At 47.4% G+C, this 22,593-nt stretch overlaps 6 protein-coding genes across 6 annotated transcripts; 4 read left to right on the plus strand and 2 right to left on the minus strand.

Moving 5' to 3' along the window:
- Positions 1-363: 363 nt before the first annotated feature.
- F4817DRAFT_342709 (phosphoglycerate mutase-like protein) lies at positions 364-1,998 on the minus strand. Its single transcript, XM_049303938.1, has 4 exons — positions 1,682-1,998; positions 1,628-1,632; positions 1,358-1,573; positions 364-1,303 (listed from the first exon to the last, which is right to left on the minus strand). Exons 1-4 carry the CDS (start codon positions 1,725-1,727, stop codon positions 962-964), a joined length of 609 nt encoding a protein of 202 aa, XP_049157429.1. The 5' UTR covers positions 1,728-1,998; the 3' UTR covers positions 364-961.
- A 98-nt stretch (positions 1,999-2,096) lies between these two features.
- F4817DRAFT_166263 (serine-threonine protein kinase 19-domain-containing protein) lies at positions 2,097-3,626 on the plus strand. Its single transcript, XM_049298161.1, has one exon. The coding sequence runs from the start codon at positions 2,293-2,295 to the stop codon at positions 3,511-3,513; it is 1,221 nt and encodes a 406-aa protein (XP_049157430.1). The 5' UTR covers positions 2,097-2,292; the 3' UTR covers positions 3,514-3,626.
- Positions 3,627-6,355: 2,729 nt separating this feature from the next.
- Positions 6,356-6,654, minus strand: F4817DRAFT_342713 (uncharacterized protein; the record flags this gene model as incomplete). Its single annotated transcript, XM_049303939.1, has 1 exon — positions 6,356-6,654. A coding segment is annotated over one exon (299 nt), but the record flags the coding sequence as incomplete, so codon positions are not given.
- A 1,284-nt stretch (positions 6,655-7,938) lies between these two features.
- F4817DRAFT_166282 (kinesin-domain-containing protein) lies at positions 7,939-11,757 on the plus strand. Its single transcript, XM_049298162.1, has 3 exons — positions 7,939-7,951; positions 8,095-9,268; positions 9,323-11,757. Exons 2-3 carry the CDS (start codon positions 8,521-8,523, stop codon positions 11,440-11,442), a joined length of 2,868 nt encoding a protein of 955 aa, XP_049157432.1. The 5' UTR covers positions 7,939-7,951; positions 8,095-8,520; the 3' UTR covers positions 11,443-11,757.
- A 3,817-nt stretch (positions 11,758-15,574) lies between these two features.
- Positions 15,575-17,266, plus strand: F4817DRAFT_359867 (uncharacterized protein; the record flags this gene model as incomplete). The annotated part of the gene is made up of 1 exon (XM_049306211.1): positions 15,575-17,266. One exon carries the CDS (start codon positions 15,575-15,577, stop codon positions 17,264-17,266), a length of 1,692 nt encoding a protein of 563 aa, XP_049157433.1.
- Positions 17,267-19,742: 2,476 nt separating this feature from the next.
- Positions 19,743-22,462, plus strand: F4817DRAFT_342718 (cytochrome P450). The gene is made up of 5 exons (XM_049303940.1): positions 19,743-20,092; positions 20,230-20,351; positions 20,426-20,732; positions 20,797-20,994; positions 21,054-22,462. Exons 3-5 carry the CDS (start codon positions 20,487-20,489, stop codon positions 22,185-22,187), a joined length of 1,578 nt encoding a protein of 525 aa, XP_049157434.1. The 5' UTR covers positions 19,743-20,092; positions 20,230-20,351; positions 20,426-20,486; the 3' UTR covers positions 22,188-22,462.
- The last annotated feature ends 131 nt before the right edge of the window (positions 22,463-22,593 follow it).

A 22,593-nucleotide genomic window follows, 5' to 3' on the forward strand; every position in this document is an offset into this window, starting at 1 on the left:
ACCACACTCGAGTAAGATGGTAGTGCCGTCATTTCCGTAAGGGAGTCATATATCAATGGACTTATTAATTGTCCACTGTCCAAACTGCATTTAGGATACGTATCGAGAATTTCAAGTTGGTGGTGACCCGAGGATTGGAGTCATGTAGAGTACTGAAAAAGGAGTGTTTCGTAGAATAATGGAATTACATGAATGTTAAGTCCATACGTCCACTACCTATGTACCTATGGAGGTATATGTACCTACACGCGCGAATCGGATATGCACGAAGTACAGCCCCGCTTCGACCAATGACCCCTCATAAATCCCATAAGGGTCTTGATCGCCCTAGCATTAGGGTCTTTTACGTAAGAAGCAGGGTCACGTTAACCGGGTACACCTAAATTTCTACGCGGGGTGAAATTTTTGCTCGTTTTCTTTTTTTTTAATCTTTACATTCATCAGCACATCCGATTCTTAATCAATCTTTTTTGATTGCTCACAGACGATAATTCTCACCGTCTTCAAGGCTGAGTCCAGTGCAAGAATATGATATGCCGTTCGTTTGAGGGAATCCGATATACGCTAGACATCGGGTTCCCATGGTAAATCTCGGCGACATTGCAATTTGCAGTCTCCTGCATTTCTTGCTTCTCTTGCGTTTCATTCGATTCTCTTGTGGGCGACACGTGTCATCGAATACGGCGTTTCATCGGATATGCAAGCAAGTCAGTTGAATTATATTGTGTCTGCTCAATAGTGCTGTGACCATTGTCAAATATAAATTTGAGTAATAAATGGTCTATTATTGCAGAAAACTACAGGAAATAATTGTCATTGCTTAGGTAGCTACCTACTTATAATTCACTGCAACCAGGCATTCCTCCAAGCGAGGGGTACATGTGTTTCTCTCCCTTGCCATACCATTAATTGCTACCAGTGTCTTCGACCTGCCCTGTAATTCTCACCGGAACAAGAGCTTCTATGGTTGCTCAAAGACATATCTGTCGATCTCGTTAAGTATTAGGTCATCCGCATCCTTGACAAACTTATATGTCCTATACTCCACGTTCTGATATTTTGGCCCCTTGATGACTCTCTTCAAGAATCCCGAGTGTGTGACAACGACGATGCATTCCTCGGGACGTTCAAAGAGCCATTGTTTGGCGAATGACGCTCTCTTCTGGAAGGCATCTTCCGAGTTTTCATACATACCAGTCTTCTGAGGATAGACTGGGTCTAAGGTCGAGAAATCAAAATCGGGCCATTCACCTTTGATTGTAGTAGGATGATCGCCAATATCACAGGGTTTATCTGTGGTTTCCTGCACATGGTTAGTATTCCAGCGGTCGGTTTCTCAGTGATACGTTATACATACCTGCCATTCTGCACGAACCTCTGTAGGAACTCCACGATCTCGAAGCCACTGCAGACCATATTGTACGGTCTGTAACGTCCTTCTCAAAGGGCTCACTATTATGCGGCACGCATTTGGAGCAAAGTTGAAACTCGATTCAAGTTTTGCTGCGAGAGCTTTGCATTGTTCTATACCCTTCTCAGTCAGGACTGGATCAGGTAATTCCCATTCGTGTGTCTATTATGTTAGCCCCTTATATTCTAGCCAAGTGGTTGGAGATGACTTATCGGCAATATCTATAATCTGTTAAATTCTGCCTCAATAAAACGTGGGGTAGACACTGACTGTGTAGAGCTTCGGCGTGGCGTATTAGAATGATGACTGGTGCCATCTTGAATAAAGCACCCAGATATGTTTTAGGCAAAGGGATGAAGTAAAGAGCAAACTGGAATTTTCTTGGCGCTCTCTTCGGATCGATGCATATTATATATCTATATCGGATGTAAATGAGTCACAATATAGATATCTGACACTTTGTTGTGGTTGTTTTACAAGATTAAACAACTGATATCTAAGAATCTAAAAACAAGACCTATTGAATGCAACAGGTAGGCTCGTAAGAAGCAGACTTTGAAGCTTCATAATGTAACAATTCGTTATTCATAAAAAGCCGAATTCGGTCAGCGAAAAGAATGAACCCCTTTTGGCTGGCTTTGTTACAACCAATCAAATCTCTCCTTACTGAGAATGCCGCCACAGACCGCACAACTCCATATATTGCTAGCGTCTCATTCGTTGAGCCGGCTATACCCGTATACTTACTACGTATCTCTCTTAAGCCTAGCAGCCAAGGCTAGGGCTCACCTTACTATCACATCTTGACGATATGACTGTTTCTTACAACCTAATGAACTAAAGACAGCGTCTAGATTTTCTCATGGTCTTTTCTGCTAGAAATGAGTTTAAGGTCGATCTTAGGAGGCTCCAGCCGGGTTAAGAAGTCCTCCAAGAAGTCCGGCGCAAAACCGTCTTCGTCTTCGCTATCCTCATGGGCTTCTTCTCTGCCTCGTCGCAAACCTGGACCCAAGCGTGGGAAATCGTTAGCAGGGGATGAAGATGATGGGGATGATTTCTTTAACGATAAGCTCGATGACTATGGGCTTGTTAAGGCCCTGGTGACCGATCTGAACTTGCGCGACGTTCCCCAAGCTATCTTGTACATCCGTAGTCATATGTTCTCCCCTATGCCCGAGCAAGCAGCCGGAATGAACTCTACTAGAATCGCAGAAGTGCTCAACTATCGGAAGTGTCTTCCCCCAATCGTAACCGTATCACATATACAGGCTCTACTCTCGTCGCCGAGTGCGGTAGAGCGGGAAATTGCCGAACTCGCGCGGGCTGGATTTCTGCGCAAGGTAGTTGTTCCTGGGAGGGGGGATATAGGTGAGACTATAGTACTCGCCGCAGACTTTGAGCAGCTGGTGAAAGATTCTACGATACTAGATAAGAATACGAAGGATAGCCTGGCCAGGCTGTTAAAAGAGAACCCAGGAGTCCAGGCGCTTGGGCCGAATGCTCTTCGTGCGTCCGAGATAGATCAGCTTATTAAGGCTGGATTTTTGATAGCTAATCATACCGGCGCAACTCGCTATGGCTCCACGTCCCATAATACAAACTTATATTCGCGACCGGAGGATAAAATCACACTCACATCACTCGATATTATTTCGAAACAACCAACCGGCTCCCTTGGTGCCGTAGGAGGTGAAGGTGTAGTCCACAAGACCGGCGGCACCGGAGGTGGCTCACTCGGCGCATCCCGGTTCGACGCCACCGGCACGGAGCTCAGACTCGCTGTGCCTGGGAACGGCACATTCCTAAAGCTCATTTCCTCCGCGCTCGAGCACCTTGTCTCGTTGTTAGGCAAGTCGCGGTTCCGCGAGGCGCCGGAGACGGTGCTTAGGGATCGGTGGGACGGAGGTATCGCCAAAGAAGAAGCACGCTATGCAGCTAAGCGCTCGCGAGGAGAGTTTGCGAGTATCTTACCTGGACAGACCAGAAAGTGGAGGCAGTTCTACGGGCTTTCTTTCGACTGGGTCTTGCAGGAGGCGGTTGGATCCGGTTTAGTTGAAGTTTTCGACACCCGAAGCGTCGGTCGCGGGATACGTGCGCTATGAGTTTTTGAGCATTTGGTAGATGTGCAAGAACATCTTAGAATCACCCTTCACCGCCCGGATGTATTAGACACATCCCCGTTTGTGCAACACAGTCCAGAGTACAAATTCCACTGCTGGACACGATACCATCGGATTAGGCTATACGGCTTACGATGCAAGCCGCGAGACGAACATCATACGATCGAGGCAACTAGTTTCTAGTTCAGTTTGCTTGACCTAATGCTTTTCAAGGAACACAGAAGAAACACGCGGAGCCTTTAGTCATAACTATGTATCCATTTTGAAGAACTTTGTCCGCAGTAACAGCTGAAGCCGAAGGCCAACATAAATGATCGCCATCATGGCAGTAATCAGAACCGATACCATGGATGGTATGGTCATTACGATAAGATAGTTTACGTCGATCAGAAACCCGAGAGCAGACACATGAAACAGCAAAGCAGAAACGTAACCACGGGCCGGTATCACATTGATTCGCGGATCCCCAGTAGATCAGGGCCGTGATCATTCCCAAGCATCACCAGCGATCTAAAGTGTCACACCTGGTTATGGGAACGGTAGAGCAGGTCAGCTGGGTTATTAGCTTGTGGCGTAGAGCTACCATCATACACAGAGCAGTCACATTCCAACATGCCGTACTCTACCGTATCCGCATCTGTAGAACAATACGATAAATCAAACCGGTATAGCCGACATGGTCAGAGTTCGGGAAGCTAGCAAGGCTATGAGACTTCCCGAGAAGACGTTCAAGCCTACCCCGTGTCCCCGCCCTAATTCTGGCTGAGCCCTCCGAAATACCCATCCTTGTACTTATCGGGACAAGGACAAGATCTCGAAAGAATACATACATTGTGTACTGGAACTAGATGCAAGCTCTTTATGCGCTGCCAGAGTTGAAACGCTGCACTACGCGACTACACTAATAGCAGTAGCCTTATATATGTACACCTTACCTGTCGCTGATATAGGGGTTTAGCCTGGGACGGCCCGTAGCCTCGGAGGCGTAGCTACGACTAATCACTTACCTAATACCTCTTAAAAGGGATCATCCGACGTTCTATGGAATCATAGGAGAAAAGTAGAGTCCCCTTTGTCTTTTTTTAAAAAAAAAATTTCCTTAAAAGGCCACTATAGACGAGATGGTATTCCAGGAGGGTGGTATGATTCCCACGTATGCATGTAGCACGACGTAATTGGCAAGCATTGCCGCATCTTAATCGCAAGACTTACTTGGAATGACCCCTATCTTTATGAAACGACGTGAGCAGATGGGCCATGGAAGATCTCTTGGAGAAGAGGATAATCTTTTGACTTTCTAGGGGTATTTATTTAATGCTACTTACTTAGGCATGATAAACGTGTTTCTACTTACTTAGACAATCTATATGAACGAACCCCTAGTAGCCTTAATGCATCTGCGATCTAAATGGAGTTTCACTTTAACGATGGGAATTTTCCGTAGCTGAGACTTGGGCTGAGCCATGTCCCCCGCGGCCAGCATGCGTGTATGTAATAGGTATGTATGTAAAGCTGGAGGAGTGAAGACGTATTTATTTCCCGAATAGAAACTCCCTGACGGTTCCCGATAAACCTGACTCTCGGGTGCTTGCGCGATAAGCCACGCATCGCATCGCAACCGCATAAGGCTAAGCTTTTTAGTCGTATGTACATAAGAGCGGGATGAATGAATCCTTGGGCGAACAGGCGGAGACAGCAGCGCGTAATTCCAATATCACAGATTAGACGGTTAGGATTTAATCACGTACATATCTCCATATTATGCAACTATGGTACGCAAATGTGGGATGGAGTGCATAGGTGACAGACCCCCTTGTACATACTATATAGTCCGTGCAGCCTATTCAACTCTTATTACTACCTACCTACCTAGCCTACTCGGTGCATAGAATGCTTACAATGCGTGGGTGATGCATGGGGCACAGACCTAACATCTTGCAGAAGCGATAGCATGGTTGACAAATTCCGAAATTACCATGATTAATCGGTTGTCTCGACGCATATTGAATAATCGAAGATCTTAAACCAATAAGCCGTCGAGATAAGTACCACATGACAGAGCTGTGATGAGAGAAACTAGTAGATGCGCGTAAACAAAGGACCCCTGAGCCCTGAGCCTGATTGACAGTTGATCGTGGGGGAGGCACAGATGGATTCTTTAAAAGCTTTTCGTCACCCAAATGAATTCTCCCCACTTCGTCAATTCAGGGTCATGGTTAGCAGAATTTGTACATACCGAAGCCAACCTGAGCTTAGACGGCATTTGAGATTTGTAGTAATTTGTCAATAGTGTCTCCAATGCCGCCCACCTACGACGGGAAAGAAATATGGCCCTTTGGGATCAGCTGCTGTACCTGCGTAGGTGAAGTTCCATTGCGTCTGCAACTGTGACTCCCGCTCTTGCAGTAGGTAGGCCCAAAAATCATACCTGAGCGGATATGTAGTCTGTTTGGGTCAACGAATACAAGACTCTCGACTGATCCGCCACGAAGCATGAATGCAAGCAACTCACATACGCACAAAATAGCGGACCATGCGGGAGAACCTTCGACGAGTGGGAACAGGAGATAAGCTTAAGATCACTTACCTTGTAGAACGTGTACCCATTTACGAAGAAGAAAACGACATTTTACTGCCGTTAGCATTGGGAGTAGGTACCTCTCGCGATGTCTTCAATGCATCACCCTCTTTGTCAAAAGGGGAAAGTATTCCGTAGGCAGATGGAGTAACCAGGGGTCCAAGATAGCCCTGTTGGTCCGGCAGAAGGGTTTGGCAGCTTTCTCATGGAATGGAAGCTCAATGAGTCTCAAGCTCAATTGATAATTCTTGATGAACAGTAGCCCTGCCAACTAGCGTAGCCCTCCATGATAAAGGGGTTTCGAATAAGGTACTGCAAAGTCTGAGACTCGTGGCATTTGAGCTGATGTTGTCCCGCCCTGTTAGAAAAGGGAGAATAAAAGCAACGCCAGTGGCATTAATTATTTCTATTCTAGTTGTCTCCCATTCCGGAGCCGGGCAATTCGCGCCAGCCACAACCGAGAGACCTTTTTCGTTTGGAATTGCCACGAGCAAGTGAGACAGGGCGTAAACGTGGAAAAGTCGCGCAAGCCAGCAAGCCTTCATAATTGTTGATGGAAATTGAGAGGATCGTCGAAGCCGAGCCTGTTATTAATACGCGAAGTTACTTTCTCGTCGAAAAAACGAAGCCTCTATCACACGCGACAGGGGACCCCTTGTCGTGAAAAGCGTGCTTATCCAATCCCTGGATCTGGACCATACTTGGAGAATGGCCCGTGATTGTGCGAACCCCTACAGCAATCTTGGCTCTAATTTGCATATAAGGTACTGTATTGGTCAAACCTGTATCAGGGGTTCGTTAATGAGGGAAAGGATGAAGATACACCCTAGTTGCCTTGGTCGTCATTTGGTGTTGTCGTACCTAACCGACATCTATTATTCTCCTTTTTCCGACTCGAATCGTGCTGCATTATCAAGAAGAATCCATCGCAATCGAGGATGAAGATGTAAGTTGAAGGTTAGTCGCGTCAAATATTGCCGATACATGTAAAAGGTAGCAACTTTTAAGGTTACCTAGCATATGTACCTAGCGCAGAAATGTGACGAGTCTAGGTACAACTTAAGCGGCTTCGACCGTGATATATGTAGGTACGTGCAACTTAAAATATTACAGGGTACTTCCTACCCTAGGGTAAGCTTCTAGTCGTACATAGTACCATTCTCTCATCCCCCGGAACCCGCGCCAAACCCAAAGCAGCCCAACCGTTAAGCCATGACCACATCAAGGCTGGTAACTTTCATGGGACGGATGAGAGCATTGGGGAGCATTGAGAGAGCACCTTCCACAACCTATCGTCCCTCCTCTCCACTGGAGGTTCGCGAACTTTACCTACCTAAGTTCCTAAACCTTCGCGAATACTCTTTCGAGAGCATTCATCGTTCTGCTTGAGGTAGCTACCCAAGCTTGACGCTCACCATTCACCATTCGCCATTCGCCCTTGTTTCGTTTTGTTTCACGTACTTACGTACCTACTTAGTTAATTTGTACCTTCGATACCTCTTTTTACTTCTGCGATACCTCCACACCTTCATTTGCTTTTTTCTCTTTCCACCCAAAATAGAAACGACTACGCGGTGTCTCTGAAAAAAGGTGTCTCGGCCCTATCTCCTCTACAAAGACCTCAATCAAGAAAAAGTAGATCACACAACGAGCCGCGACAAAAAGTACCAACCACCGATCTAGTCTCATTTGTCCTTTGTATCCGTTGCCGTCCCGTGAAACCAGGAATTGCTGGATCCTTCCACCGTCGGTTTCCGGCAATTTATCTCTTTGACTTCTAAGATACCCTAAATTGAAGACGTCAGCTATTCTCGACCGGGTTCCGATACCGCGATACTAGCTGTACGTTTACATATCTATCTACTTAGCTTATGGATAGAGTAAGTTCATCAATTAGCATATCTGTATACACCACGCAGGGTTTCTTTGATTTCGAATCTGTGACGTATTGACAAGTAACTTAGAATAGCTTAATACCTTCGAAGAAGCTGGCTTAGATTCTTGTTCATGTACGTGGGGATTTGTCGGTGACTTATCCTACTAGTCATACATATCGACATCTCTCCTAAATTTGTGAGGGCGCATTGCTTGGTCGCGACAGTATAACCAGCTCGACCTCCTGTTGGACCGATTGTCGCCCGCACTCGATTACTTTTCGACGACCGAATTGGAGGACGCGACGTTCATTCTGAGAGTGGTCTGTTAGCGAAGACTTTAGCTATGGGACGCAAAGGATGCTTCTGATCTTATAATCTTCTATTCGACAATTCGAATCTCCGACCCGATTCGCTAGCGATATTCGGTGAGAACCCCGAAGTTTATAGGGCTGTATTTGATACGAAAGTAACGCCGTCGAACGAATCTCCCGCTCGTCTTGTGTCAGGCCATAGACATTTTATACCATTGACATCATGGCGACCACCTTACCCAGACCGCGTGCTTCGAATAGCACTTCATCAAGTACTCTTCCAGTTCTACCCGTCGCAAAGACGCGAAAGAGCACCGGCGGCTTTACATCTCCTAGTACTCCAGCTTCACCTAGGAGTGGCCTTCGAGCACCCTCAGCAAACGCATATTCTGGACCTCCTCCGTCCCCTGCGCCTACCACGGCACTACCGATTCCAAGGAGCTCTCACGGGATTAATAGTGCTGGAAGGACCATTAGAAAAACCGTTAGTATAAACTCATTTCCTCAACCGCCGAGCCGCACTGCAACCCATCCCCCGAGTCCCTTGTCTGGATCGATCACACCCGCGAGAAAGGCGCGCACTCCGCAGCCAACGTCTAAATTGGCGAGCGCCCCGAGTTTAATAAATGGTGGCGCAGATGGCAAATCGTTTCTGGGCGGCGCTGGTGGGAGGCACTCAGATGGATTTATTAGTGTTTCGTCTCCGCCGCAAAGCCGAAGCTCTTCTGCCCAGGATTCGTACTCGACATCGGCCACCACATACGATGATCCAGCCGATGGAGCGGGGACTTCAGTCGGTGACAAGCATACTTCTAAAGGAATGGAGGGTAAGGGAAACGTCCTTGTTAGCGTTAGGGTTAGACCAGACGCCGGAGGTAACGGGAATAATAACCCGGAAGGCGAATGGATGGTAGATGGCCGCCGGTCTCTAATAGCTTATCGCGGCCGCGAAGGAGGCGATTATTTTTACGGTAAGTGCGCAAGAATCCTGGTATATGTTGACAATGAAGCTAACTAGCGGATAGATAATGTCTTCACGACACATGATGATAATAGCAGAGTCTATGATCACCTTGCTAAACGCTTAGTTCGTCGGGTTATGGAAGGATACCACGGTACCGTATTCGCGTATGGTATGACGGGTACTGGCAAGACTTTCTCCATGCAGGGAACTGCGTCGTCACCTGGCGTGATCCCGCTGGCTATAACGGACATTTTCTCATATATCCGCGAAACTCCATCTAGGGAGTTCCTGTTGCGTGTCAGCTATCTGGAAATCTACAACGAAAGGATCCATGATCTCCTAAGTATGGCTTCCGGTAATGGTGCTGGGGCAGCCGCGCAAGAGGAAATCAAGCTACGGGAAGATAGTAAACGGGGCGTTTATGCCACGCCCTTGAAAGAAGAAATCGTCCAGAGCCCGACTCAACTCTTACGAGTGATTGCCCGTGGTGATCAAGCTCGAAGAACTGCAAGCACGCAGTTCAATGCCAGGAGTTCGCGCAGTCATGCCGTTGTCCAGATCGTTGTTGAGAGTAGAGAGCGCATTCCTGGCGGCTCTGGTGGAGATAGCAAGCGTTCAGGCATGCTTCCGGGTGGTGTTCGTGTTTCCACACTAAGCTTAATCGATTTAGCTGGCTCAGAAAAAGCTGCTGAAACGAAGGAACGCCGGGCGGAAGGTTCTCATATCAACAAAAGTTTGCTAACACTAGGCACGGTCATATCGAAGCTTTCGGAAAACAAGGAGGCCAAAGGAGGTGATAAGGATGCGAAGCATCTACCGTACCGAGATAGCAAGTTAACCAGACTTCTCCAAGGAGCACTCTCTGGAAACTCGCTGGTCAGTATTTTATGTACAATCCAGACAGGCGCAGCCAATAGTGCGGCTTCCGCAAACAGCCATGCGACCGAAACATTGAATACGCTCAAGTTCGCTTCGAGAGCGAAAAACAGTATTGTTAGCCATGCTAAACGAGCCGAAGAAGCCCTCGGCGCTGGTGGAGAGGGAGGAGCAAGAGTTCTCCTAGAGCGTTACCGAATGGAGATACAAGAGCTGAGAACTCAGCTCGAAACCCAAGCCAAGTCAGGTAATAGCAAAGTCGAGGATGAAGACAAGGTCAAGGATGAGGAGGAGGAGCGCGTTCGAGAAAAAGAAGCGGAAGCAAGACACGAGGAGCAAATGTTAGAAATGCAACTCGCACGCACGGCGTTGAAAGAGCGTATCGACCATTTGAACCGCTTAATTCTCAGCTCGAAGTCTACGGGAGTTAACGCCGGCGGGACGTATAGTTCGCTTGGAATGCATACCAGGTTTTCTCAGGCGTCTCTACGGACATCAATTGCCACATCTAACGGTAGCCATTCGTTGCTAGAAAGACCCGGTTCCATGGGCTCTTCAGCATCCACTATAGGTCAGAGATCGATCAGGAAGCGACGCTCTAGCATAGGTGAACAGGCATCAAATGATGAGGAGGACAGTCTGGGCGAATACGGTGACGGCACGGCATCCTTGCAGGCCCAGAATCAGGCGTTGCAGGCAGACCTCGCCGATAAGAACCGATATATCGCTACTCTCGAGAAGCGTCTCTTACAAGCACGGCGTGCTAGCTCGTCACGGACTTCGAGTGGATTCTCGGCGCCGCACAAGGGCATCATGGTTGGAGAAGACCATAGTGTTTCCACCCTAATGAAGGAGAAAGACGCCGAGATCGCGGAGTTAAGGGCGAGGCTTGAAGACAAAGACCGAATGTTGTCAGCTCTGCGCAGTGCAGCTCGCTCGAGAGACGCTGCCGAAGGAATCGATACTTCGAGGAGCGAGACTAGATCATCTCTACTGTACGAACAAGCGGCAAGCCCACCGCCCCAAGGAGCTCTCCCCGATCCACCGGTCTCCGCATCTAAGGGTCAATCGCCGATTCGAAAACGGACTAGGAGCGTTGACGAAATGAGCCGTATCCTAGATGAAATGATTCAGGACCGAGTCGAGGCAGGCCACATCGTCAGGGGCGTCCGTGGCAGCGTTCAGGTGGCTAATGAGGAGAAAGGCGAGACCGTAGCCGAGCCAGACAATACAGAACTCGAACCATTGCGACAAAGCCCAACATCGATATTTAACGAGTCGAAGCAAGTCGTGCTGGAGGCGTAGATATCCCCATGTGCGATTCAGGAAGCAGTATCCATCATATTTGCGAATTAACGTGGCGTTCCGGTTGGGCTCTGCTTCCGCCGTTTGTTTTTATACCCTATCAGATTCATCTGTTTGCTACGCTTTGGAGCCTGTGGAACGTGAATGTCCTGACGAAGGAAAGGAGGTTGACGGGTCGTTTCGGCCGTTTCTAAGCCGTCGGACAATGACTATGTTATTGCTATCATCAATATGTATCACAATGAAGGTGGTAGGATTGTTTCTTTTTTCTTAATGGCAGTCAACGGGGGATGTGAATAGCTGTCAGAACAACCTTTCATCCTTTTGGGGCGTCTTCGTCTTGTATATTATTGAAACCTATTCTAGGCCCAGGCTCATTAAAAAGGGGCGCAAATATGATCTAATTGCCATAGACGCATTTGTTTCCTGAACTGTTTGGTTCGGAACCTATTACAGAAATTTTATTGAAGCTGTGGAACCACACCCGATTTTGAGGCTTCATAAGCTTCACGGGATTGGTGATTGGTAAGGAGGCTGGTTAATGCGATGCTATCATCTCCGGCTCCTGGGATATACCTACAAGAGGTAATCCTCCTCATTTACTATTTTAGTATAGATCTAGTGCACATTTACTTCCAACATACAGAACGAACGCGAACAATAAGGTAGGTAACTAGCCTTGCCGCCGACCAAGCGCTCGGAGTTCGGGCGGCTGCATTGCCTATCATTTCGTCTTCAACCCTTTTTGGGATCTTTGGGGGCGTTTCTTTACGCCTTGGACAGAACGACAAACGAATTGGTATTCTCTTTCTTAGTACCATGCGTGTTTTACGGGCCATATATATATCTTAAAGCCGGATCTGGTCTTGGATGCTTAGTAGAGCGTACCCAGCATCGGGTCCCTACACATACGTATACGTATTTAAACGGCTGGGTGCGATCGACTTTCATACAGATGGTGTGGGACGATGCTAGGCAGTGAGGTAGTATATATGCATGTACGTGATGGTATTATGTGAGCTGAGCATTGGGGTGTTGGGCCGTGGCCCATCGGCTTTAGCATGTCGTGTAGGTAGTAAAGTTGAAACGCAATTTAATATGGTAGTTTTCACGGCATAGCATCGGATTTGGGGATGGTTGACGGTAGTACCTAGGTATGAACAGCCGGGCTGAGTTATAGGAGGAAGGGGTAGAATATCGTTGAAGGGGCGGTGGTTACGCGTGAAGGATCCATGATGCTATTTTTAAACACTAGACGCCATGCCTCTTCGTAACTTCGTGAAGTCATTGGTAGTATGTATTTAACATCCGTTGCTCATTATCCGGTCACAAAATTGATTCTGGAGAAGTCTATTCGTTTAAATACATGGGAACAAGACGGCTGCTTTGCTCCGTTGGAAGGGTAGAGTGTTACGAGTGAATAGAGCGCTGGAGATGTAGATTGCCAAGGTTTACTCAAGTGAGATATCGTGACTTCACAGAGAGCCTGATGGCACAGGAAAGAGAAGCACAACAGCAACAACCGAGAGCGATACCTATTTACCATCGTGGATTCGTAGCTGCTGTGCCACATCCTTGCAACGAACGGGAAAACTCGCTCGGCGAATACAGGACGCTTTAGTCCAACCAAGCGGTCTCGTTGGTAATCTTCATGGCCCTTCATAGTTCATACCGCATATACTGGCGTCCGCACCTGCATTACATATTGGGGGACGCCAATAAGCAAAAGCAAGCTGGAGAATACCTAGTCTTAGACCGGCTGATAGGGCACGCAGCGAATTATCGACTATTGCGGCAGAATGTCTGACAAGATCGTCGGTAGCCGGTCCGGGAGAAGAAGAAAAATTAGTATACTACATAACTAGGGAATTCCGTCGCGACGACCAAACGAAAATACCAAATTTGGAAGTTGTCTATGTATGTATAGGGCACCCGAGAATTCCGGCCATCCGAGGTTGTTTACATAGAAGACAAACGGGATTGCAAGCGTTTGTACATCAACAAGTCTCGTGATAGGAATGCTAGTTAAAATTCCAGGGACGGGTCTTCCCTTAACGAGCCACATACCTATCAAGCTCCCTCGGACACTAGCAAATACCTAGCAAAAAAAAAAGAACGAGTCGGGAAAAGCCAATAAGGAAATGGGCTCTTTCGCAACAGCTCTTAGTGCTGTTTCAGAAGTTCAGGGGTTTTCAAATGGCGATCCTCTCGAGCTAAGTTGCGTCCAATCATTCGATACGGTTCTTCCATAGCCTATGTATGCATGGTAGGTACCTACGCTGGTACGTCGTAAATACCTACGTAATGATGGGCACCGTGTCACCCGAGGATTGGGGTACGCCCGTTGTGGGGATCTTACCTGAATTTGGGAAAAGGGCAGAAAAAAAAGACTGACGTTGGTGTTTCCTCAAGGTGCAGCTCGAGGCTAACCGTGTTGTGATTGGCTGCTCATGCTACACTCGTGCTAGACCTGCTTTAGTAACTTACCTAGGTACCTCTTAAAGGGTAAGGGTACAAGTTCGGCTGCACTTGCAAAGCTTATTCTTTTCGTAGGAACGACAATCCGTCTACATACTAGCAGTAGTAGTAGTATAGTATGTATATGGGAACCCACGAGTTGCCATATTTGTCCAACTAGAATAGACTTAGATGAAGGTAGGCACTATCCAACATGTAATAGTAAGCTTTTTATTTTATTTTATTTTATACCGTTTCCCTAACTCTCCCATGGTTCAACAATAATCGTGGGAGCTGGATCAGATTAGCTGGATCAGATTAAAACACATCCACCCTCGTCCATTTATTTATCATCCTTTTTCCATTAAGCCGTTTGGGCAATTCCAGAATTCAGCTGGAATTCCGCTCAACCCCTTGCAATCCCATAACAGGGCCGATGGATACCTATCAGGAATTCCTAAAATTGCGGTAGGTCGATCTCCTGTTGGCATATGATCTGAGTCTCTCCTTCGTTTCCTTTTCTCTTGTCTGACATCATCCCGCTACCCTGCGTAACCGCGATGGTGTCATACCTTTTTCTTTTTCTATTTTACACTTAGGCCTTCTCGTCTCCTTTGATTCAGGTGCTTCGGCACGTCTTCTCTTCCTTCTCTAGGCTTTTCGGTAGGTAGTGCCGAAAGTTCTCTCGATATACGGGATATTCTCCCGTCTTACACCGCGGCTTCGGTAGTCCTCGGTCTTGTGACCATTCTGGTCTCTCTCAGATAGCAGCTCCTTACTGGAACATTTTGGGGCTGCTGGGTATCCATTCTCTGTACTTATCCCCAAGCCTCGTGGCCCTCCACATTATTGGGTCGTTGGTCTGTGATCGTCGTCAGGCCACCCGAAAAGAAAAAGAAAGTAAAGAAAGTATTGGTGGCCAAATTATATTGGATCCTCTCTAAACCCCCATTTGTCCCCATTCCCTGGATACCACACACAGCACACATAAGCGGCGGAGGGCTGTCTTGCCAGCTACGATCTAGTGCCGAGAAAGGGGAAAATAGTTGGACTGAATCGTCGCGCGCGGCGCAGGAGCGATCACCTACTTTTTCTAGGCACGATCACCTCGAGTGTCGAAGACATTAGGCATACAAGTACCGCGTCGCACGAGCCTCGGCCACCACCCGGAGTTCCCTCACTTCTGCGACTCGAGGTTCACCATCTTCGGTAGTTAAGCTGGTAACCTTACTTGGTACATATTCCTCGATACATTACAGATGTAGACGAGAAACGACCACCCACCGTATGCCCGATGCCTGGCTCTAAAGGGTAATCAACGCCTCGAAATCATCCAGTCACTCATTTTCATATCTTGTTCCCCGCCTTCTTTCGCCGCTGCAGCTCCCTGCAGCTCAGCTCAGCTCACCGTCACTCCTTACATGCTTGCGAGCTGTAATATCCGGACGCCACATCCCGAGTATCCGTCCCACTCCCCAGGTTGTCCCTGTAGTGAGGTCCTCACCGACGTCACTAACCCCCTTATACGATGCCGCCGACTCTGGACTTATCCCAGAGCACCCATGCCAAGATGATTGTCTCTACTCCTCGACTGAACTTACGTAGAGCCGCATCCTATCAATATGAAAAGGCACCACTATCCGCAACGTCGTCGCGCTTTAGCTTTAACCATCTAATGTTCTCCCCGCCCCCTTCCCCCGGCTTACCAGCTCTGGTACCCCGACCACGGAAATCAGCTACCGGACCGAGACCGAGTCGAGTTCTCCGGGTTGCCGCATGGATACTTAGTTTAGCGCTGGTCTCTTTTGTTGTGAGGGCTCTTGTAAAGAAGCAAGTACTAGTACCTGTTGTTGGATGGGCTTTGGACAGTCATGAAGAGTATGAAATGGTTGGCCAGTATGACTTGCCTGAGTTCCCCACGCCCATCGCTGTTACGGACAAGAAGGGCAGATCCAAGTGGACAGTATCCATACCACCTACATATAACTTCCCCTTAACCACCAAAGAGTACTCGGATATCTGCATCAAATGCCAAGAAGTGGCAAGCCACGTCAGAGAGCTACACGGTCACACAAAGCCTTCTCAAGAGGCTCAGGTAGATTACTACTACGAGGATCCCTACTTTGTCGATGTTGGTGACGCCGAAAAACGAGGACTCCTACCGGGAGTGGGGAAAGCATGGAAAGTGACGGCGCAGGCTCAAGATGGCCATTTAGTAGGGGACAAACTGGACGGACTAATGGATAAGAGCACTTGCAAGACGTCTTTAACATTCGTTCTCGAGTCGGCCGATGCTGGACTAGGTCCTACTTTGATGATGCTATGGATGGCGTATGGTCTGGCCCAGAAGGAAAAGCGAGCTTTTTTTATTGATGATTCGCGGTGGGCGTATGGCGATTATATTACTATCTTCAAGGCGCCACCGACGCCTGACTGCAGCGCGCCGCCGCGCCACGAGATGCTGCCGTGTCCCCACAGCGCGCGACACCTGGTCGTATCAACGTCCACTGCGTCTGAGACTTTTGGCAAGAGCTTTAATTCCGAGTACGAAAATCTTCGCCGAAGCAACGTCGATCGAGAACGGCCAATATACGACCTTGCTCGCGTTGGATACGAGGCTCTATTCCGTTTAAACGACGAGGATCAAACCTACGTAGACCGTCGCGTTAAGGAGCTGAGGACAATGGTCAAGGTTAAAGAGGGAAGTTATAACGACGGCATGATCATCGGTGTTCATATTCGACATGGCGATTTGCACCCATACGAGTACCAGTATAATGGCGCGTACATCCCTCTGAATCTCTACACGCTAAAATCCAAGGAGCTCATCGAAGAGTACCATAACTCCAGTACTCTCCTTGGAGGTGAGGACCCGATAGCAAAACAGCACTCGTTCTCCATCATTGCGTCAGACGATCCCGACGTCTACGAAACAGAAGAGTTCTCAGGCTCTCTGAGAGCACAAGAGCAGATCAAGCTTGCCAGCAAGCAGCACATCCAAAAGCTTAACCCAGATAAGTCGGTGATGCACAAGTTCGTGGACGAGACTTTCGGCTGGGAGGGCGGATTCTTCGCGAGCATGTTCTGGAACCTGGGCCACACCACGGTGAACAACGCCAATTTGGCAGGCAAATCACAGGCAGCGCCTAAACCGTCGGCGGAGACCACGCGGCTTAGAGGGCTTATGGGACGGGCCTACGCGATGGACCTAGCTGTCTTGGGCCAGGCTAGCGACGCTGTTATTTGCACTATCAGCGCAATGGGATGCCGATTACTAGCTGTGATCATGGGCTGGGAAAAAGCAATGGAAGAAGGGAAATGGGTCAACATCGACGGGGATTATCAGTGGGCTGCATTAACATTATGAAAGACTTTTAGCTCGGCGTTTTTTCTAGGCATTTGATTTTTCTTTTCCGCGAGCAGAAGGCCGGCATAAAATTAAGATATCCAGCATTTAGCATAGCCATTCGGAGTTTAAAGGGGTAGAAGATAGGTGACTTTGTTGTTGTTGGGGGATGGGAAACATGACCGACGATATTTCGGTAAAGCATATGGAAAATTAAATAGTTGCATTACATCAGAGTAGAGAGTAAAGAGTAGAGCTTGTTTCCTTACCGCAAGGTGAGAGGGATAGGAAGGCAAGGAAGGGGTGTAGGACCCTTTATGGCCAGATTGGCATCAATACTATTTCATTTACAGATCTATTATGGTATTATGGCTGACGGCGAGTGTTTGTCCTTGTAGTGAAATATGGGGATCTATACGTGAATGAGTTTTGCAACGGTAAATCGACACTTGTGTTTATTATCGCCAGTCAAACTTGTTAGAGGCTACTCGAGGTTTTATACTAGGAGGTCTAGAAAGCACTTTCAAGATAACTATTGAAAATCTTTAGTTATACCGTCTTCGATAAGATAAGGTCTCTTTATCAAGGGAAAAAAATAATCTCCACGACTTGAAGGACCAGGACGTTGATTAGGTGTAGGACTCGGAACTATCATCACTACGATGCTTAGAGAGGGGATTACATCATTATGTAGAGAATTCGCTCGTAAGCCTAAGCTAAATCTTTGCTATATCACTTTCTAAAGGCTCTACTCCGTGTTTGCCAGGCCGCCATAGGATCCTATCACTCCCCTTACGCAAATGCTACCATCGATATAAGTGTGCTATACAGAGTTGTAAATATTTTACAAGCATGGCGGAGAAGATATCGTCTGTTTTTAGTTGTATTTTCTAGGATAGCGACCTGGAGAGGATGCTGTTCTGGGCTGGTGGTTTGGGTGCTAGGTAGGACGGGGTAAAAGTGATATATTGATATGTTAAGCTGGAAGAAACTATTTGGAGACCTCTTGAATGTGAAGAGGAATGTCTTCTTATTATCTATGTATAAACAGCTACTTGAAGCATACCATTACCCAGATAGGGCGTAGCCGTGAAATCCCATAGAATTCACCAAGGCACTTACCTCATATGTAAGAACGAGAAATATCGTGTCGAAAGTCACAACGCTAGCAAGACGGCACACCGTACACCATCAGTCCGTGACTAAGTCCCAAGCAAACTCACCTACCTACCTAAACCTACCTGACTCATTAGTTCCTACCTATCACCTGGGAAACACGCATCCAGCCTTCCCAAAGACCCGCCAAAAAAAAAAAAAGACAGCTGCCGCTGGCACGGAAACCTCATCACCTAGTGACTAGCGCAGCAAACTTCACCTGCGGCAGAACCACACACCGCCCGTCGTTAGCCCGCAACCGCAGCCATAAATATCTGCGCCGTCCAGTCGCCTTTTTCGAAATTTTTTTTTTTCCTTTCTTCTTCATGTCGACAAGTCAGTCTCACCCCTCCCCCATACTACCAACCTGAGCAATTGAACTAACCTGTCTCCCAATACAGTACTTCAGAGAATCATTTCTATAGTATTCGTCCCGCTCTGTGTTCCCTACAGGAGCTACAGATCCCACCCTGGTTGATGAACGGTATCCCTGCTGCCCTGGAGTGAAGATTCATTATTTTTTTTGCGGGAGCAACTAGGTTTTGTGCCTACTTGCTCCTTTACTCTTGCTCTGCCTGCGAAGGTGGCGGCCCTCGTTAGAGGTTGCTGTATAGAGAGTGGTGATGATCTCGACCCCGAATCTACGGTCTTGCCCTTTGGGCGCGTGGTCGGGGTGGGCGGTGGTGGACGTCTGACAGGCGTTTTTTTTTTCTTTTTCTTTTTCGTTGCTGTCGTGTGCTGAGCACGCGGGGTGAGGAAGAAGAAGAAGGGTGTGGTTTGGGGGTGTTGTATGTATGTATCCTCGATGTTGTCTGTGGGGTGCAGCTTTTGGGAAGGGATGTACGTAGGTAGTGAATATTTCTATTGCGTTTATAAGTGGATGATGTGCTGTTCTACTGTCCTGTTACTTTATTGCCTTGTCTACGGAGTTCTGTAGTACAAGTTTGTACGACTTCATAATCCTGCTTTGGATATGAAAATGCAAAATATAAGACATCATGCTTGAGTTATCGTGACGATACCCGGCTTAGTAGCTCATGTGCCAAGGTATGTATTCGATATAATATATCCATGTCTCATGCGTGATCTGTACGCCTAGTTTTCTAAATTGAAAAATTACAAAAATGTCAAATTGCTTTAATCTTTGATATCAAAATTTTTATCTTATCAGACGGATTAATCTCTAACCTCTGATAAGATAAATCCCTGACAATCGATAATGATAGACCTTGAGATTGTAAGGTGTAAACGATGTTGATTGAGTAATTTTCAGTATAGCTGGTAATTACGTAATACCACCACAAGATATAGAATATAGATAGAATAGGTAATTTGTCTATGCGTAAAGGTGGCTATGGAGGCTAACACGTACTGCAAAATAAAAAGATATCATGGCGTGCTGCATATGTAACCTACCAAGCTACTAGGAGAGTGATCGCTCCTAGATATAACCTATAAATGTTTACGATCTAACAATCTCTAATAAATAGGGGTCAAATATTTTCGTTGAAATAAGCTCGCCAAGCCATATCGAGTCAAATCGAGTCGACTCTAATACCAAATCGTATCATTGTCATGCTCTACGGACTGATCGTACGCACCATCAGTAGGTTTACCAACGGACATCCGCGACCCAGCGGCTCATATGGAATTGCGAAGTTGGTGTAGTTTCGGTAGCGGTGGCGGTGTAAGGTCTGTGATGTCCGATATCCTTACGGTATTTGGCAATGAGTTTGGCAATGGACCATTCACAAGCCAATCTTTGCAATCTTTTTACGCGCAGTATTCACTTAAGCAAAAATCTACACGTGTACTGAAATTAACTTTAGCACGAATGCGAATACGAAGTACCGTCGTACCTCTCTGCGTTAGCTTAAAATGGGAGATGCATGGTCCGATGTCTAACCCCCTATCGATTGGCCAATCTCTTGCCATCTTTTTACCAAAAAGGGTCTGTTACCTTGACCCTCAATTTTTGTATTTATTAAACTCCCTCCTATGTTTCCTATCTAACATTTATTCCAGCTACTCACAGTCTACAAGCTAAGAGTGCAGTCGACAGTGTCAGTCGCGCGCGTTTTTAGCAATGGGGCTTATAGAAGATATTCAGGGACCTGTGTCCCAGTACATGTCGCAACTGTCGACACCGTCACAAGTTGGCGTTATCGCCGCTGGCGTTCTGTTCTTCTCTGTTTTCCTCAACGTTTTACAACAGATTCTCTTCAGAAATCCTAATGAGCCCCCGGTTGTTTTCCACTGGTTTCCCTTGGTTGGGAGTACCATCACCTATGGCATGGACCCTCCCCGGTTCTTTAGGGAAAATCGAGCTAAGGTACGTTTCCTCCGATACCCCTGTGCATACCGCGAGTCAGTTGGCGTATTAATAGACACGATAGTATGGTGACATCTTCACCTTTATTCTCCTCGGAAAGAAGACAACTGTTTACCTTGGCCCCGCCGGAAACGACTTCATCCTAAATGGAAAGGTTAAGGATGTTTGCGCTGAGGACATCTACACCGTTCTTACTACTCCTGTCTTCGGCAAAGATGTCGTTTATGATTGCCCTAACTCGAAGCTCATGGAGCAGAAGAAGGTAAACTACCAAGTGTTTCTATATGAGTTGAAATCCTTACTAACATGAAGGGTGGATAGTTCATGAAAGTCGCTCTCACCACGGCCGCCTTCCAGTCGTACGTCCCCATCATTTCCGACGAGGTAACAAGCTACGTCAAGCGATGCCCCGACTTCAAGGGCAAATCGGGCGTAGTCAACATCCCTAAGAACATGGCCGAGATTACCATTTTCACCGCATCTCACTCTCTCCAAGGCAGCGAGATCCGAAACAAGTTCGACGAGTCGCTGGCTTCCTTGTACCATGACCTAGATATGGGATTCACCCCTGTCAACTTCATGCTTCACTGGGCCCCCTTACCCTGGAACAAGAGACGCGACAATGCCCAGAGGACCATCTCGAAGATCTACATGGATACCATCAAGGAACGCAGGGCAGCTGGCAAGAGCGATGCGCAGGATATGATGTGGCATTTGATGAACTCGAGTTACAAAGATGGCAGACCGGTTCCCGACCACGAGATTGCACACATGTTGATTGCGTTGCTTATGGCTGGTCAGCATTCTTCGTCTTCTACAAGCTCTTGGATGATGCTACGTCTCGCTTCGCGCCCGGATATCATGGAGGCTTTGTACCGCGAACAGGTTGAGGCTCTCGGTGCTGATCTACCCCCGCTGGCATACGAGGATCTCGCGAAACTCCCACTGAACCAGGCAATCGTCAAGGAAACCCTAAGACTTCATGCGCCCATTCACTCCATTATGCGCGCCGTAAAGTCCCCTATGCCAGTCCCCGGAACTAAATTTGTCATTCCTACCAGCCATACCCTACTTTCCGCCGGCGGCGTATCAGCTACGGACCCTACTTTCTTCCCCGACCCAGACCGATGGGAGCCTACACGATGGAGCAAGGATTCGCCTATTGCACCGACAGTGATCCGCAACGATGTGGAGGATGAGAAGATAGATTACGGATACGGACTTGTTAGCAAGGGTGCCAACTCACCCTACCTCCCGTTCGGTGCTGGAAGGCATCGTTGCATCGGTGAGCAGTTTGCCAACGTCCAACTACAGACGATCACAGCCGAGCTCGTTCGTCTGTTCAAGTTCAGGAACGTCGACGGAAGTGACAAGGTTGTTGGAACTGATTATGCTTCGTTATTCTCGCGGCCAATCGAGCCGGCTAATATTTTCTGGGAGAAGCGAGATGCTTAAAGGGGAAGCTTTGGAATCGAGAAGCAGGAAACGAGTTATACTGAATACCCCTAAACACCTAGAGTCCTGTACATACAGCCTTTTAACTGGATGACGACCACGATCCGAGATAGCCCAAGAAGGGTATGAGATGAAAGAAAGACACCAAATAGCTAGAATAATAGTAATATCAGATATGAGTATAATAATATACTCTTTATGAAATCGTAGACCTGTGTTAGAACATCAATGCAAATTTCCCAGATTAATCATCTCCTTACCGTATTACTATATAGGTATTCTTCAGCATCTTACAGCAAGGGAGGACAGATCGGAACGGGAAGCGCAGCCGGTACCTGAAAACCCGCGTTCATGGAACCAAAAGCTTGTCTGTCCCTGTTCCCCCCCCTCCCCCCCCCCGCATACG

The sequence above is a fragment of the Daldinia loculata genome (assembly GCF_022478755.1).
Source record: "Daldinia loculata strain CBS 113971 unplaced genomic scaffold F4817scaffold_37, whole genome shotgun sequence".
Lineage (NCBI taxonomy): Eukaryota > Fungi > Ascomycota > Sordariomycetes > Xylariales > Hypoxylaceae > Daldinia > Daldinia loculata.